General features: G+C 32.2%; 1 protein-coding gene and 1 non-coding gene across 3 annotated transcripts in view; one reads left to right on the top strand and one right to left on the bottom strand.

The window, feature by feature from the left end:
• The window catches only part of LOC118182640 (netrin-1-like), a 268,640-nt gene extending 251,920 nt beyond the window's left edge, over positions 1-16,720 (top strand). For both annotated transcript variants that reach the window (XM_085810819.1, XM_085810818.1), the window contains one exon: positions 13,292-16,720. In XM_085810819.1, coding sequence (XP_085666945.1) covers positions 13,292-13,434 — 143 coding nt within the window. In that variant the 3' untranslated portion in view covers positions 13,435-16,720. The remainder of the gene's footprint in view (positions 1-13,291) is intronic.
• On the bottom strand, positions 4,835-4,916 carry TRNAL-UAG (transfer RNA leucine (anticodon UAG)). The gene has a single exon. It is a non-coding gene; the product is annotated as a tRNA-Leu (tRNA).
• Positions 16,721-19,045: the final 2,325 nt, after the last annotated feature.

Raw genomic sequence — 19,045 nt, 5'->3', positions numbered from 1 at the left:
GAAATCTGCTCCCTCATTTTTTGTGTCTGTGTGTATGTCAGTCACATTATTTTCTAAAAAAGTTCGTACATCCGTAAAATAGTTGATTAATCATTGTACTCTCGTAACCGTCTATTTACTCTGCTTATTTTATATAACTTTTAGCTGTGTTTCTAAATTTAATGTTTTTAATGCGACGTAATCCAAGGTTAATCACTTAAGCAGGAGCGTATCCCGAGTTTTCATATAAGGGCATGCTGCTGGAAACCAAATTTTAAAAAAATATATTTATGAATGTAAATTAAAATTATATGTATTCCAATATTGCCTATAATATTTGCGTATTAATATACAGTTAAATATTGCACAGCATGTAAAATAATGAAGTGCACATAACAAAAATTAAAAATTCATCGGATTTAAGATCGGAAATTATTCCAGATAAATTTTGTGAACAGTTTATATTCTAGAATCATAATTCAATTCTGCTTGATTAATTCATTTCGCAAAATAATTTATTTTCAAGTATAACCAGTAAATAAATTATGTTAATCAATTATTAATTCATTCTAGTGCCAGATAAAAAAATTTAACATCGGTACAGATAATGTTAATTTTGGCAAAATCAGCGAGTGAATGTTTTAAATTTCACTTATCATGTTACGAATACTGATGCTACACATGGTATAAAATTACCTGCAAGTTTATTTTCAATGTCAAGAAAAAAAACAGCAACATTCAGTTCAAATCATTCCTAAGATTAATATTAGATATATTTAATAAAATGTAAGATAAATTGAAACTAGAAAAAATAAATTTCCATGGTTCACGAAAGATGTCGTATTCGCTTGTTATTAGAATTAAGCTTTTCGCTTATTTTCTTAGACGTATTATAGTTTACAGTACAAATATTTGTTTTTTCAACGCACATTTTGTTTCGGGAGGGGGTGTTTCTTTTGTATATTGGCTTTTCGTGATCTGAAACTATGCTTTTTGATTGAAATAAACTAAGATATCGCTATTTTCTGTATATTGTATTTATTAGACTTTTTAATTGCAATTTATAATATCCTTCAGTTCAAGCAATAAGAAATATTCATGCTAAACCGTGGCTACATTTTCCTATTTAATTTATCAATTTTACGTCATTTTTATCTGTTTGTGTAATCAGCAGACCGATTATGGTAGCTCTTGTTTTATGAAGGCATGGATGAAGTTTACGAATCCACTCATTTTTTTCCTTCTATTAACGTATCTTTATTTTCATTTGTTGAATTTACTAAACATCTATTCCTTGTCGCTCGTATATGAAAAGCTCTAATTCTGTTCTAATACTACATTCAGGACTTAATTTCTAAAATTAGGAATGCTGGAATTCTGTAGAATGCCGGAAAAAACAGAAACGAAACGTAAATAAATAAAATAATAGATAAAGCAATAAATAATGAAAAATAAAATATAAAGGGATGAAAACATTAATTAATTAAGTTAATAATAATTAAGTACATAATGGGTTAAAATACCATAAAAAGCATATGAAAATAATAAATTCGAAAACATTAAGTGAAGTAAAAGAAATGAAAGGTAAGTAAGTCCATAGCAATAAGACATGATGCAGTAAATGAAAGATAGGTTTTTCCTTTTTCTCTGTCTTTTTGCCAAACTCCAAATGGCCGACACATATTTCTCCGCATTTGTTGAGAATAGCCTCAGCTAACCGTTATACAGTCCAGGGGGACGATAAAACAAAATTAATATTTTTGTTCAGAGGAAAACAAAAATGCATTTGTAACTCAGTGAGATTAAAAATATTTTTCTTCGCACTGAGATGAATATGTATCTTTATTTTGGCTTCTAATCCATTTAAACACATCCTGACCAAATAAATATAGCCCATAAAAATTTCTTTTAGGGTTCTCATTTTTACGTCAGCTGCTGAAGTTTTCCCACACATTTTGGTTTTCCCATGGAAATTTAGTTGTTTATTCTGTTTCTAGTACCAATATGGCTTTTGCTAACTGCTAAATAAAATATGGCATTAATATTTTCTGTTAATGGTATTCTCCGTTAATATTGCAATTCAGGTGTCCAATAGAGTTTATCTGATTTGAAGCCCTAGTGTGCTAGAATCACGATTTCACTTAAAAAATTGTGAAACACCGAATCGGGACACCAACTGAATTCAAGCCTTAGTCTAAGCGAAAGTCACTAATAACACAATGAACTTGTTAAATTCGTAACTTAAAATGATCGTGGCAAAAGTAACCATTTCTTTAATATTATAAACTATTAGTTAACTAGTTTTATTTAATTATATGTAATTTGAGTATGTCTCGTATTTTTACCTTTATATTTACTGCACATGCCGTTAAGTTTTATCATTTTAAAGTAATTTTTATTTTTTAATGCATGGTAAAAATCGAAATATCGGTTGACTTAAGTTCTTTAAAAATTCCTTTGTTTCATCTTCAGCTATGCTTGAAATTTCAAAAATGACGCTTCGCTTAATAGTACATATTTAATGCATTATCAGGCGGAATTCTCAAAGAAGCTCAGAAATAAGAAAAGACATCTATACAAAAAAACAACTTTAATTAAACAACTTTTAACAAAATTAAACAACTTTAAGTTGTTAATTTCGAAGTAAAAAACTCGCTTTTGCATAATAGTAATCCCTAAAATGTGATATAAAATGCGCTAAATTCAGTACTAAACATCAAACTCTCATTTCTTTCTACTGAATGCTGGCGTGTAGACATTATTCAGGCTGGCGTGTAGACAGCATGCAGAGGCAGAATTAGAGGAAACCCAACAACGCGCTTCTCGTTCCGTTTTAAGTAATTAATAAGGATTTTATTATACGAATGAAATAAAAAATAATAATTCTTTTTAAAAATAATTTTCAAATTAATTATAATTATTTTTATTAATAATTTTCAAATTAATTATTTAATAATAATTTTCAAATTTATAGGCAGGCGCCGCATGCATCTCACGCCCTGAGACGATATATACCGTAAGATATGTGATACTCAAAATTATAATAAAATGAAATAAAAAAACACATGCATACCGTTCATGCATTAAATACTTACCTCAAATAAAAGCTACCGATTTTGATAATTTCAGACTCAAAAATGAGCTGCAACAATTGTTTTATTAAATTTTACAAATAGCGCTGATGAGAAATGAAAGAATGAGTATAAACCAAAGGTACACAACAGGCGCATTATAAAAAGTAGGGTCTTAATTTAAAAAAAAAAATTGAAAGCTTTCAGATTTTATATTATTTAGCATTTTGTGCGTTATCTTTATTTATTAAATATAATGTACTTCGAACTTAAATCATAAAATTCAACAGCACTATCGCAAAATAATTTAAAAAGAGCATATCTTTAGAATTTCCGATACACAGTCTCGCATTTTAAAGAAAAATTTTTTTTTCGTACAGTGTTGCCATTACTTGCTTTGAAATCGTTGAGTTTATTAGTCAAAAATTCGTTAAAGTGTTAGAAAATATGAAATCTATAATAAAACAAATTTCAAATTCCAAATTAGAAATTCCATATGCCCATATTCGGTGGAAGATTGCGTTATTCAAAATTTGATGGCTCTAAGTACCGTTGTTTTATCACAATACGAGAAACATACAAACATTTATGCAGATTCTACATTATTTAATTTCTTTAAATATAACACAGGGCGATAATATTTAGTGGCAACAATTTGAAAAATGAAACGGACATTTAAAGTTTTCGACGCAAAATGCCAAAAATTAATAGCCTTTCTGGGCTAACGACCATTGGGCTAATAAATTAGGAATGTAATGATTAATTCAAAGAGTATTGAGTAAGGACCATTTATGATCGTTGACAAAATATCAGATCAGTGTTTCAGAACCATATGAAAAATCTGCTTTCAATTAAAAAAGTTTGTTTTTCTTTTAATAAATTTTCTGGATTTGCACAGCACTTGAATTATCTAGGTTGATACCAAAACTAAGTACTTAAACTGTCGCTTTAATGAACACATCTAATTGTCTTGTTCGGGTTAGAGAATAGTTGCTTTGTATCAGCGGCAATTTTGACTGAAATTTATGTATGCGGTTGTTATTCTTTCTCGTGTATTGGAAACATTCAGAATTCTTTGTCACGGTGATACATACAATTCAAACTCATATAAAATTGAATACCAAACCTTTATGTCACTGTTTTTGATGATTGCTCATGTGCTTATTTCCTTTTTGGCGTAAGTGATTCATAGAAAACATGACGTACAATATTCAGTTTTTTTGGCTTTGTATCTTATGTACGCACACAACACCTGAAAAACAATTCTGATTTAACATTTACATAAATCACATCGCGTAAATGAAAATGTACCATAATGTACTACCATAATGTGGAAAAAAATTAAAAAGGAAGAAGAAGAAAGAAACTATTCATGCGATTAGAAAGCCTACTATCCTCTCCTTTCCTGCATTATTTTTTCATAAATTTTTGAAATCTTTACCAACTTCTGGTACATTCTTATATATGACATGTACTGACAAGATTGATTTCATGTGCGCGAGACTATTGAAATCGAAAGTTAATCGGTCACAGTAGCATTCACGATTCATTGTTCTATATTTATATTGTTATAAATTTTAAAGGATTCTATTACATGTTGCTTTAATTACAATTTCAACGATCTGCCAACATTACAAGGTGTAATAAACTTATGTCAATTCGGTAAGACGAGAACGCTAAATATAATGTTTCTAATTAGTTAATTAATTTGTTCATGTACTGACATTTGTTCATGACAGTATGCCTTTTAGAGACATTTGAGTTCAAATGCAAAAAAGCTCATGTGGCAGCGGTGGGATTCGAACCCACGCCTCCGAAGAGACTGATGCCTAAAACCAGCGCCTTAGACCACTCGGCCACACTACCCCGGGTGAACTTCCAAACTTATCGTACATAAAAGCAAATTATTGTTGTAATACGTATCACAGAAATTTTCTAAGCCATGAGATTTCATTTGAGGACTTAGGTTTCTTGCAAAAACATTTTCAATGAGCTAACTATTCAAAACGTTTCATAAGATTCAAGTTATAAAATTAAAAATAAATTGCAATGTAATTTTCCTGAAATAATTTTATGCCGACGCGAATAGTTCAAAGCTAAGCATTGTAATCGATCTAATATCTTAGTAATTAGACATTCAGAAATTGAAAACTAAACTGTTTAAAACAGCAAATCCGTGCCCAATATTTCCGTATACTAGCCAATAATATTTAGCAAATTTTCTTCAGGGACGCCTTTATAAAGGCACCGTATCCTAACGCAATTCGGCTGCTGTTTAAAAAAATATAAGGGTGCCCTGCGTAAGGGAGTACGCAAAAACTGAAAATTAGTTTCTAGCTTGAAAAGACCAACCTTCATGAGGGTGCGCCCACCTTTATGCATATTCGTTTTAGGTTTCAGTTACTGATTAATGTATTTTAAGCAGGGAAAAAAATAAAATCTTCACTCCTTTATGAACAAAACGTTGAACTGTTTTAAATCTGCCCGCATCTTTATAAAGAACGCCTGATGTGGTGATGTTTTCGTCAATGAGAACAATTTTTCAGTTTATGCTTCTCGGAAGGGACTCGGATGTTTCAATACATTAAGTCTTATTCGCTTCGAAATGACAATCTACTATACACAATAACAGGTGAAAAAGACGCTCCCCTTTTTTTACGTATTTTTTTATATCGATCTGGAATGAAAATATGTCATAAATTAATAAAATCTCTTATACTAAATCTTCAATATTGTGTCAAATATTAATATTTTTATACGCTCTAACTAATAGTTTAAATAGCCCATCTGCTTTTCTTCTAGCTGTTAATTGGCATAACGATTTCAAGCATAAGAAAGCTAAGAAACATGAGAAATGTTAGTAATGTGTTGTTTTATCTCCTTCTCACTTCCATTTACTTTTTATTTATTTATTTATTTATTTATTTATTTTTTTTTTCTTTTCTAGTGTTTTCCTTATTTTTAAACATCGTGATCTGCGATTGTAGTTATTACTTTGTGTTTCAAACTGTACTTCATCATATCGAAATTTGTTATTTCTGTTATAATGAACCATTGTCTTTCTTCAGGCGATTCAGTTTTTTTCATAACTGTTGCATTCTGATTGTCGATTCTGATTTTCAGCATAGTTTCTTGAACCGATTTTCTTAGTTTTCTCGGAAACTTAGTTTCGGAACAAGCACCGTTTTTATCAATTTATTTTGAAGGCTTGAAAATAATTCTGGGTTACGAGCTTTGAATTTTAGCTTATACTTTTCATCCAATTTACTTTCAGGCACCCATAAAGAAGAATTTTCTTGCCATCGAAATTATGCGCATTAAAAATACGGAAATTTAAATAATTTTCCTCACGTTAAAAAATACACTTACCTAATTTTAAGTAATTATTAATTAATTAGTCGGCAACTGAAACAAATATCGGATTTTCATAAGAGTGTCTGCACCTTTATGAAAACGTCGGATTGTCATAAAGGTTGGTTTAGTTTGGTTTCTTTGATTATGGCAGAGCACTCGAGGACTATCTGCCTAAGGGGAGGATGCCTTCGCGGAGGAATTTCTAAGGGAAACTGGCTCGTATGCACGTTACACATGGGAAAAACTGCACCGAGCCCGTTCGCCAGGATTCGAACCCCGTACCGAACTATCATATTCAGCGACTTTATCGCTTGCCCGTTGGTGGGCCTCGGTATAAGGATATCGATAATGAGTTTCAAGCTAGACACTGATCTTTAATTTCAGCTCCCTCATGGCCTGGATATATTTAAAAAGGTTTCTGTCTTTTCGAAACAGTGAATGACTTGCGTAAGAGTACTATAGCCTTATAACGAGGTACCATTAAGAAGCCCAGTCCTTTTTCTTGTATTGAAATTTGGTGGTCGACTAATATACGATTTCAAGACGACTTACAAATAATTCCATAACTCAAAGGGATAGTTAAAAAAATAATAATATAAATCAGTTGACGAAATTTTTGTTTTGTTTAATTTTATTATTATCTTATTATCTTACAGTTTCCACTGTCTGAGTTAAAATTTTATAGCAGTTCTTACGTTTTTCACTGCTATAGAGAAGTGTGTGTATGGCATCGACTAGCATTTCACCGTTAATATTGTCGTTATTCGGCTGAATAATATCGTCTACACTTTCGTCTATACTCTATAGCGGCGGTTATCAACCTTTTGACTAGCGCGAACCATCTAAACAAAAAAAAACTTTAATACCACCACTGCATTTTACAATGATTATTTTTCAATTTTTGAATAAAAATATTAAAAAAAAAAGAAAAAAAGCCGCGCAGACGTTATAGGGTTAGGGAAGCCTGACTGCGATACCGCGATACCGAAGGCCTTGGGTTCGAATCCTGGAGAAGGCATGGTTGTAATTGTTTTTCCCTTCATAAGAGGCGATGGTGCCCCACCTATTAGGTGCCTCCATAATAAAGAGACCACATCATCTGGCCTTGTATAGATTAATGAACTGTATTACACTATAACTGCTCACAATCTGCCATTGAAAAAAATATATATATATTTTGCCATTTGCACAACCTTTTGGCTATTTGTATTAAATGTGAACACAAAAAAATTGGATTAAAAATTGATTACCATTTTAATTCAAGTTATAATACTTTAATTCTAAAACTTGTGAAATTTGGGCCTGTTTAAGAGATCAATTTCTTTACGTCTGGCCATATTTCACTCAGCTTTAACCGTAAATTAGGATCCACTTTTTATTTTGTTCTGTATTTTTTCAAATATAACAAGGAAGAAAATCCTTTTTCACACAAATAGGTTGTTCAAAAAGGGAATAAAAATTTAATAGCTTTATTTGAAACTCCTTTAAATTCTTTTTTACAGTTCAGCCTAAAGTTAACAAGTGTGTTACTCGTATTTTTGAAATATTCAGGTAGAGTTAAATCACAGAAAATTTCTATCAATTGTACATTTTCTTCACGAGAATTTTGAATTTAATAATTAAAATTACTTTCTTTTTTTGCATGCCACCTACTTTTCTCCTGCGTACCACCTGTTGAGAATCCCTGCTCTATAGCATCGTTGATGCGCCATTTTTTTAACAATCGGATGATTGCTTCTGACCAAATTTTCGAATGGATCAGCATTTGACTTTCATTGTTAGCTTCTGTGATGATCAATCTTTCAAACTTTTAGCGATATATAGTCGGATTTTCAGGGCGCTCAGTCAAATCACTGAATATTGCTAAGAATATTTTCTTTCTTTTGAGTGCATTTTTATACTCGGACGTTAAATTGAACATTTGAACATCGATTCTTCACTAAAGAGAACATCGCCTGGTTTTTGAGAACTTCAGCATTTGAATTTTGGCAAACATAAACCCTGCATTACTTTCCGATGAACCCTTTATTTATATGTTAGATTCTTTATACTGCTTCCTCCTACCTAGTAGAATTTTCTTGGAAATATCTCTGAAATGTTTGAGTGAAAGGCTTCACCCGTGAAATTTTTACGAAATAATTAATGTAAATTTACCAAAATTTTCAGACGTGGCCGTTTGGAAAAATAATTTTATTCCACGGTAATGTACATTAAATCAGTTTTTTGTAGTCAAAATAGTTCTAGATCGTAGTTAGCAACAATAATAATTATGTATACGGGTCTTAAGGTAAAGAACAATAAAGCACAGCAGCGCAGAGGTTTTGCATGACGGGAGACGTTAAGAAGAAAAGTGACGTATTTCCTCGTCAAGCAGTATTTATACTAGGCAGGTGCCATATGTACAGCTAAGTGCGGTTGGTTAATTTTAGGTTTAAGTTCTCTTTGCAAACAGTGTTAGGTAATTTGGAAAAATCTTGACTTTGGGAGAAAACATAAACTTAGGGGGAGAGCATACAATTTAGAATAGTCTATTTTGAGGTTGCCAATTATTTCTTAGCTTAGCCATCGTATTTTATTATATCTTAAATATATATAGATATATGTGATATAAAAAAGAGAAAAAGCAGTGTTTTACGTAGATTCCATATTGGAGAGGAAGAATACTGATTGCATAGAATAATGAAATGTCGATCCACAATGGAATAGAAATTCGTCAGTCGTGGCAGCTTTAATTCTCTTTTTATTTAAATTCATATTTAGAGTCACAGTTCACTTGGCACTCTAATCGTGGTTATTTTCAGAACATTTACATTTTTTAATACAATTGCGACAGGAACAGAGCACAGCGAAATAGCATCTAAGCAGCAACAGAGTTACAAGAGAAGTGTATTATCCAATATGTCAGCTCACCAAAGGAAGGTTGATTTTGGTTTACGTTAGAAAGGTTTCAGTTCTCAGTGTTTAGGTTCCGAAATAACTACGTCATCAGCGTTACGCAAGCTCTGGCATCTTCTAGAATCTAGACTATTCTAGAAACGCAGTCCGGAAATGTTATTATTATTTTTATGATAAAGAGAAAGTAACCAAATTAAAAAGAGCAATTAAATGGCTATTACCAAATTAAATTATAAAGCTGATTTGCATATTTTTTTTATCTTAAAGCAATAAAATTAAATTGTAAGAATTTTAACTAAAACTGTTGATACAAAATTTAAAATCCAATGAACCAGCATCATTTTGTGGGGAGGGGAATTTAACACAATTTGATTGAAAGAAAATCATTTGGATAAGCATAAGGCCGTGTTTCAAAAACGCAGAAATCAGAAAAATGTATTAAAAGGATTTTCCGCAATTCATCTCGCGCGAAGTATATGACGCTTGATGACTATTAATTTTCCACGCAAAACGGAAGTATCTCGCATATGATACTTCAAAACACTTTCCTTAAACACAGATTGATGAATGGAATAGTGAATCGCTTTGTAGTTGATTGAAGTGTATTCTTGTTGAGCTGAAAGCATTTAAATCATAGACGGTCTCACAGTGTATTTTTCTTTTTTTTTTCGTAGATACTGGCAAAACGCGAGCGAGCGATTATGAACGCAAGAATTAAAAATAAGCATGGCACATATTTGCATCGAAATTCGTTTAATTAGATATGCAGAAAAAAGTGATGCACGGAAGACAATCCTTGCCGACTTTTCGGAATAGAAACAAAGTTAGAAGTAATAATCAGCAGGAATTTTGATGGCGTAGAAATGTTGATCCATAATGAATAGGAGAGCCGGAGCATATTAAATCTTGTTTTAATTTTCAGTAAACATATGTAAGAAAAATAAAAAATATGTAAAAGATAAACTATAATTTAAATTAGCAATGCAAATTAATTTTCCCTCTGTATTCTAAAAATACTAATCTCTATTTGCACTGCGTCATTTCGAGACTACTGCATGTCATTTAAGACTCTTACGTAATTCTGATGATTTAAATGGAACTAAAATAGCCAATAATAATTTTACAGCAGTATTAATTATCCAATCAAAATGCATTGAGGACCAAAACTAACTCAGTCTGAATTAAGATTTCATCCTGAACATAACACACTTACTCGCTACTCTTCGGCCTAGCTGGACTGCTGTCTGCTGCTTCCTTCTTGCTGCAAAGTTATCAAAAATGTAAATCTCTTGAAATAGGCAAATGTGGCAAGTTGTTTGTGGCTGGCAATATGTTGTAAGGATCTTAAGTTTTACTAACGTTTATTTTATTTTAAATCTTTACTATCACTTCTTATTTTCTACTTCCGGCCAGAATTATAAGCGTGAAGGAGTTTATGCAAAGTTGTCTGGCGAACGCCAAGTATTTAAGTGTGGCCTTTTTGCCAAGCAGAAGAGAGGAAGCCGTGAGTTCGAAGCAGGCCGCTTACCTTAGAAGTTACGCAGTTGCTACTTTGCCTTCCAGGCCAGAGGTTTTAATCCTCTTGATAAATTAAACGTATTGTAGTGTTCACAGTCTCTGTGCTACATACGCTTCCTGTTATTATAAGGCCAATCTTATTCTAAAGTTAAATTAGAGTTTAGTTTTATTTTGATATCTTTTAAGTTAGACCCCGAGTGGAGGGTCATTGTATTCCGAAGTACGGAAGTCATTGTATATAAAGAAAAAAATAAAGGGTTTTGTATACCCTTCGTCTGTATCCTGTCTACTTACTACAATTAGTGAACATAGCTTTAGTAAGCTCTCTGTTCTAGTCAGGTCATTGTATGTTTCCGAAGAAGGTAAGAAGAAACATTGAACCTGATAATGTTTACTGAAAATAAAACGATGATTTAATGTACCTCGGCTGCTAGTTCCCTATTCAATATGGATCAACATTTCTACGCCATCAAAATTCCTGCTGTTCATTATTTTTAAGTTTATTTCTATTCTCTCTATATATAGGATTTAAAATACACACTTTACCTATGAGGTAGTGGTTGCATCGCCGAATATAAATAGTCAATCAAAATTACCATTAAACGCAATTCCGCAGTCACACCATAACGCCTTCAAAAGGGGCATGTCGGATCGATGTGCCGGTTCGCAAGCAGCGATAATTCTGTGTATTCCGAGATAACCAAAGCGGAAAGCATGAACCGAAGGCATTTTACACGATGAAATGCGTTGGAGGGCTGTCAGGATGCTGCAAGCTGATACAAGGCAATCCGCTGTTGCGAGACAGCTGAATGTGCATCGTAGTGTCATCATCAGTAAGCTGTGAATAGCTACCATCTGTATCAAAATCCCTGTAGAAGATGTGGGTTTGGACGCTGGAGGATTACCACGACGGCAGACAATCGCTTCCTGTTGCTATGTGCAAGATGCCATCTGCTGCTGCAAGACGGCCCATATCCTGCCAAACTGTGTCGTGTGGACTGCATGCAGGTGGATTGTACACCCGACGATCTGTAGTTTATGTTCCTTTGTCCTTATCGCATTTCAAAGCGCTGTTGAATTGGGCCCGTGAACATAGCCGTTAGACACCAGAGCATTGGGGACACGCACTCTTTACGGCTGAGTCTCGATTGAAAATCCAAAGCTATTTTTGAAGGGCAATGATATAGCTAGAGGAAGAGACACGCTATCGGGTGCCAAACATGGTTGAAAGAGAGCATTACAGAAGAGGAGGCTTATTTGTATGGGCTGGGATAGCAACGAACTGCGCACCGACTCTACATGACTCCTGGTGGTTCGTCACAGCCGTCCGATATTGCGACGAAATTCTACACTTTCTTGTGCGTCCTTTTATCGCTGCCATGGGTACCGACGTGATATTTAATGACGATAACTCTCACCCGCATAGAGTTCGAGTGGTGCAGAGTTATCTGGAGAGTGAAAACATTTCACATCTGCCGTGGCTTGCTAGATCTCCGGATCTAAATCCTAAAGAGCATATGTGGAACATGTTAGGATGATGCATATCAGGTCACAGTGTGCCGCTAGGCACCCTCCGCGAGCTCCAAACATACATTACTACAGGAATGGGCGCCAGTGCTGTAACAAGCGGTCAACGACACTATTTCCAGCTTGCCTTGTCGTTCTCAAGCATGCGTTTCAGCTAGAGGGTATCATATCCATTTTTAACCAAATGAGTGGGAAGAATGTGCAATAGAAATATTTTATTATTGTTAAAATAAATTTGCGTCACTTTTGTGTAATGAAACTCGGCAACGTCGAAAACAAACGAGCGCCAAACTATATATCGGCGAAAATGGATTCTACCTAGATTTAGTTCAGATGCAGAAGTCTTAAAAATGGTTTTGTACTTGTATTATATTTCTGCTTCGTTCTTTTTCAGCATGTTACCTTCTTTTATAGAATATATTCCTGATAATATTGCCTATAGGTAAAACTATTTAAAACTTATAAATGAAACTCTTGTAAGTTCTTTATTTCAACACTTTAATTTAAATGTCTTGGAAGACTGTTAACTTTGATTTGTATTCTATTTGAGTTAAGCAAACTCTCCAACTTGTTAATAAAGATTTCATCTCATGTTTCTTCAATAAAACTGCGCTAAATAGAGGATAGGGTACTCAAACGCCTTAACTGTGCTAAATGAGCTTAACTGTGCTAAAACATACCAATTATCAATAATTATTTCGATTGCACATTCTTCTGACCCATTTGGTCTGTCGTGATACATATGCTTTTGTATGTCTTTGCTTTATTGTTTGCTGTGTGGTCTGGTAATACCATACCAACATCTTAGATCGATTTCATTACATAGCCATTAAATATTTTTTGTTTCATTCCGTGTTTTGCCTTTGTTGCTTATTTTTTAGTAGAAGTGTATAATTCAGCACAGCTTTAATGCAAAAATTTATTAATAATTTTCCTCTCATTCGCAGGAAATAACGAAGAAAGTAAAAAATATGCTGGTTTGCATGCAAGTAGAGACAGCAGTGTTATTGAATGGAAACGTGATTGGCCAGATCGCATGCGTCGGTATCAACGACGTCAAAGAAATGGTAGATGCGGCGACTTTGATTAAATTGCAACACCCAGATCTGTGAAGAATTGTCAATTAAGATGTAAGGGACGAAGAAGATAATTTTATGTTTCTAAAGTACTGTTTCTTGACCATCTAGGTAGTCAATAATTATCTGTAAATATCATAAACTTTGTTTTGATACCTCCCCCCTTTTTATTTTGTAAATTATTGGGAGAAAATTTTCTTCTTCTGTGTTTGTTTATTGATATCTAGTATTTTGTTCAAGTATGTAAAGTATAAATTAGTTCTTTTAAATATTTCATTTAACACTAATTTTTAATGTTCCCGTTTGTTAAAGGAAAACTCTGACATAAACTTATGATCAGTAACAAAGATTCTGTATTTTATTCCATCCTAGATTTTTGTCAAGCTGAAACTGTCTGAATTTGTCTAAAGTATATTTACTTTCCTTTCTTCAGATAGCGTATATTATCCATAAATTTCAAACGTGTTATTAATTAATACTAAATTAAATGTATTAATTCTAAATTTTTATTGATTAATACTTTAACTGATTAATATCTTTGAATGATAATTCTTACGAATTGTGTTGCGGCATTTCCATTCTAATGATCACATGTTGCAACTATACCCCATCCCCATAAAGAAGGCAGAGTGTGTTTTAAAATACTTCTTTCAAATAAAAGATAATTTTACCTGAAAATAAACTTAGATGATCACGTGATGTATTTAGATAAAACATTTTGTAAAACTTTTAAGTTTTAGGTATTAAATTCAGATGAAAGTTGTTATTTTATATCAAAGCTTTTAACTCAAGTTTGCTGAAGTTAAAAGCTTTTCTATCTCATTATATAGACAAAAGAATTTAAAACTCACCCGAATTTAAAATTTTAAAAATATGGTTAAGAAACTTGATATAATTTTTTTTAATTTGTAAAACATTATTTTTCTTTATGTCCAGAAATTTAGTTCCATAGCTATCCAGAAGTCATTTTTTTCCCAAAATGAGCTTAACACTGTAATCGTTTTCGTCAAGTTTTTCAATTTTTAATCTGTAGATGTGGTTTTGATTTTTCCGTCATTATTCAGTTTTCTTATTTGGTAGCAGACTTACCTAATTTAGCAATTTTCGAAAAAATTTAAAATGTTCTTCCTTTTATAAAAACTGTTTTCTTAATTTCCTGTTCATTCTGTTAAATTTTTCTTTATTGCTTTAAGTGTTAAACTTTCCTAGCCTGTGAATTCAAGGAACATTAGAATAATATCTCGTCAGTTTCAGAACATGCCGCCAGGTTTCTAACAATAATAGAAGCTGATATTTCATTCATATTTCTAGAAATAAGTCATGCATAGCAATGTTGAAAATGTACAAATTCATTACATCAAAGCTGCCATCTGTATAAGAATTATAAATTTTAACTATTTTGGGATAATTTTTGTATCTCTATATAAACGTAAAAGATAATTTATTTAGTTGCAATGGGCAAAATAGAAATGTACCACCAAACGGGAATATATTTTTGAATATGAAAATTTTATTGGCTTTCTAGCTCATATATTGTAACAATAAAATGCATTCATTACTACTGTTATGTAAAACTTCAGCACCTTTTAAGCTCAGAAAAGTACTCTCTTTTTAATCTATTAGATTCATTCTTGATTTCTCTTTCCAATCTATCTTGACCTATTGTACTTTTAGTTTTTATAGAACGCGCGAAAGATTTTTTAAAGTTACTCTTTCCTTAACAATCGCTGGTTTTCCCTATGTGTAACGTGTATACGAGCCAGTTTCCCTTAGAAAGCCCTCCACGAAGGCATCCTTCCCTTTAGGCAGATAGCCCTCGAGGCTTTTCCAGAATCACATACACACCGTAACAATCGCTACTAAAAGCTCAAACGCGCATGCGCACTGCGGACTAATTTAATTCCCAAACAGAATAAAAGAACAGGATGCTTAAAATTAGGTCTTTTTACGTTTTTATTTCATATTTATTTAAAGAGGGGAAAAAAAGGAGGAAGGAATAAAAACTATAAAACTTGCAACAAAATTGTATTAACTAGATGGAAGTATATCTTTGATTCCTCTTTACATACACTATTTTCTATCTGACACCTTTCCTAAACGAGTGTTAAGTGTTTTGCCAACGGGTCAATGAGAATCACTGTGGCTTGAAAGTACATGTATTTCATTGTATTTCTAATTGGTATAAGTATAAATTTAAATTATTTATCTGCAGTAAATATTATTTAAAATATAATTTTCTACATGTGAAGAAGATGTAGAAACTAACTATAAAAACTATTAATTCAATAGTGTTATGAGGAATTAGATAAAGGTCGACTACTAAAATTATTCTTGTAAACTGCAGTCATACAAAGAGCCAAAAAGAGAAGTTTTAGCTTTCAAATAATATTAAAGTCTGCCAAGAAAAGAGATAATTTTATCAAAAACTCCTCACTTAATGTTTTTCTCAATAAAAAAAGAGGAGGAGCTGCAATTTACTTGCATAATCAAGAACGATTCAAGACAATGTTCGCCAAATTATTTTTATGAAGAATTTGTTTCCTAAATTCTATAGAAAGGACTTTTATATTGAATCATACAATGTGTCATAAAATATTCTTCTATTAATATTATGTCTTTCTGATGTTATTTTTATCTTTAACAAAAAAGAACAATCCAGAAACAAAGAGTATCTGTAACTTATTCGACTTTATGTGTGGTTGAATGCCACACGAAAGACTTATGCAGAAAAGGCATTATTATTCAACTGATTTGAATTTGACGGTTCTTGATTTCTATAAGCATATTAAAATAGCTTGCGTTAATTTCAGTAAGTCCAACAGGTTATAGAAGTGTGAAATATTTAAAAACTTTCTAAGTAAATATTTTCTCATAAGGACTGCAGTGTAAATTTTAATAATGGACTGCAGTGTAAATTTTAATATTTGATTGTTGTAAAATCGATTCTGTTTTAACCTTTTAAATGTAACACCTGTTTGATATATTTACTCTTTTAACGTGCCAAATGTGTCGTAAGAATCTGAAAGTTGATACTTTTAATAAAACTATTACTGCTATGTTTATATTAGTTTTATTTTATTACTGCCAGTTCGATCGAGTTCCGATCATGATGTGTCATGAATTTGAATAAATTCATTTTACAGTACTGTAGTTTATTATGTCTTTTTTAAAAAGCACGTTTTGACAGAAATAGGTTCTGTAAATAGTAACTGAAGTGTGATCACGAGATTATCGTGTTAAGAAAAAAATTTAATGTCTGTATATAATAAAAGCATTATGAAATAAAAATCTCAGCCTTTCTCGGATTTATATTTTATGCAAAACATACATATTAACATCTCTACATTGTAAAACAGCATTTCTGGATTGTATTTAGCTGGAAAAGAACGCAGAAATAATCTTTTACTTTAGAGAACTGTAACATTAAAACTAACAATACCTTCAGTAACGGTATATTTGTATGATCCACAAAGTAAGTAAACTAACTTGAATACTGTTTTCGATGGAAAAATATTTTCCTCAAAATTTGTTTATATTGACCAAATTATTATCAATTTAAAATTTTTTTTATTGGGTAGATCTTTTTTCTCACAAAAGAATGTCATGATTTAATTTCTGTTTAACATTTTTTTACATGGATGACCTTAAGGCAAATTTCTGCCTGTTACGGTACCAAATAAATATGAAATACACAGATATGAAATCAGACATAAAACACACATTTCCTTTTTTCACGCTAAAAGCGAACTAAAAACGACTTTTTTAAAAATAAACTTTTTATTAAAATGATCTTTCTAAACAAATATATACGTACTACTGTGATTTAACAATTCGGGGAAAATGCTCTATTTGAAATATATAAACTGATTACTTAATCACCTTTGAATTCCATCAGATAATCCGTCAGAACAGGTACACTTGCTTTTCGCTCTCCTGACACTCCACGAAGCATTTACAGAAAGCCTGTGGTAGATTAGTTGTCGTATCGTATTTGGTCGTTTGAATGGTCTATAAACATTGACTCAGTAACATCATTTTAAGAATGGAGTCAAAGAGTGAGAAATTTGGGAAATGAGACAGTTGTGGTATGCCAGCGATCTTTGTCAAAATTTGAAGAAAAATAGGCTTCATCGCTTATACGACCTTTGCCCCAAATGTTGTATCTTCAACTAATTGAAAGAGGTTTTATCTCTTTGAACTACAGCACGCACTGCGCTGTCTCGTATGATGTCATATCATACATTCCTTCGACATAGCGTTTGTAAAATCTTCTTAACAGCCATATTCAATGACTGCAAGTTTCAGGTAAATGATATGACATTTATGCGAACAGAGGTATATATATATATATATTTATAGCGAGACAGAGGTATGTACATATATATATATATAAAGGTAGAGAGAGAGATTTTCCAGCTCATTTGATGTTATTGGAAACTAATTTTTTGCCCCTTTTTCGAAAATTTTGAAACGCCGAAAAATCAATACCGTGAATCTCTTTTTATGTAGAATTACAGAAGTATACAGAATTTAATCTTTTCAATCTAAAGTGGAATTTCTGTTTTTTAAATCATTTTCTTTTTTGGTCTTTCATTTCATCTCTCGTCGAATTCTTGTAACCTAGAACCCGTACAATGTAACCTTGCCACAGAATGATTTTATTTTTTCAACAAAAGCGTCAAACTGAAGTCATAGCTTGTATTGATTATTATCACAGCTCAACTCCTGAGCCAGGAGCTGATATTCAAATAATAAATGTGCTGTGGTAAAATATAGAAGAGTTTCATGGTAAAGGTTGACATCATTTTGAACAAGAGTTCGTCTTACGAACTATCAAAGGAAGCATTCGTGGCCGCTTCCTTTGATAGTTCGCTTCAGTCTGAATGTTTCAGTCGTTCTGAAAAGCAATGCGAAGCAGCGTAAAGAAATTTCAAGTCCGACTGTTGAAACTCATTTTTACATTATTGGTAATTTTCGGCAATAACTTTACTTCTACCATTACTTTGAGTGCAGTTAGAAGTTTTCTCCATAACGGATCTCAAAAGTTTTGGTAGATAACAACGTGACCAGGGAAGAATTTGACCATTTAAGTTTCAAATCCTATGAAATCTACACTATACCATTTAAGGGTGGAATAAATTTAAATATTTCTACATTTAAGGGTGGAATAAGGTCTCTTGGAAAAAAAAAGTTGTGACTCGCAATCCAGAGGAAAAGACCAGGGCAATAACTACTATTTGTTAGCAGTGTTTGCTCCTCATAACAGACATTTCTCAGCTCTAGAAGAATTCCTGATTAAAACCCAAACTATGGCCGAGGCATAATACGTAAGAATTATTCAGTGAGCGATCTGAAACTCTAGCTAAATTCTCGTCTTTCCAATTCTTTGAAACTTCAAGACAATGCGACACTGAAATATTTACTCGCGTAATATTCCTCCCATTGATTTTTACGAAGGGAACTGTCATCATGCCAATCAATCACTACGACAATGCTACTGTCAAAAACTAATTTCTAATTAGTCTTTCTCACAAAGCTCTCCTCGCTACGGAGCAGAGGTCTTGTTCTCCATGAATGCTAAATTAATTCTTCTGCGAAGACTAAAAACTATTAAGATAATAAATC

Source organism: Stegodyphus dumicola, chromosome 2 (assembly GCF_044657685.1).
Source record: "Stegodyphus dumicola isolate Sdum_Otavi_A_Nest chromosome 2, ASM4465768v1".
Classification (NCBI taxonomy): Eukaryota; Metazoa; Arthropoda; class Arachnida; order Araneae; family Eresidae; genus Stegodyphus; species Stegodyphus dumicola.
The sequence above is the reverse complement of the archived record's forward strand: the minus strand, read 5'-3'. Positions and strand labels throughout refer to the sequence as shown.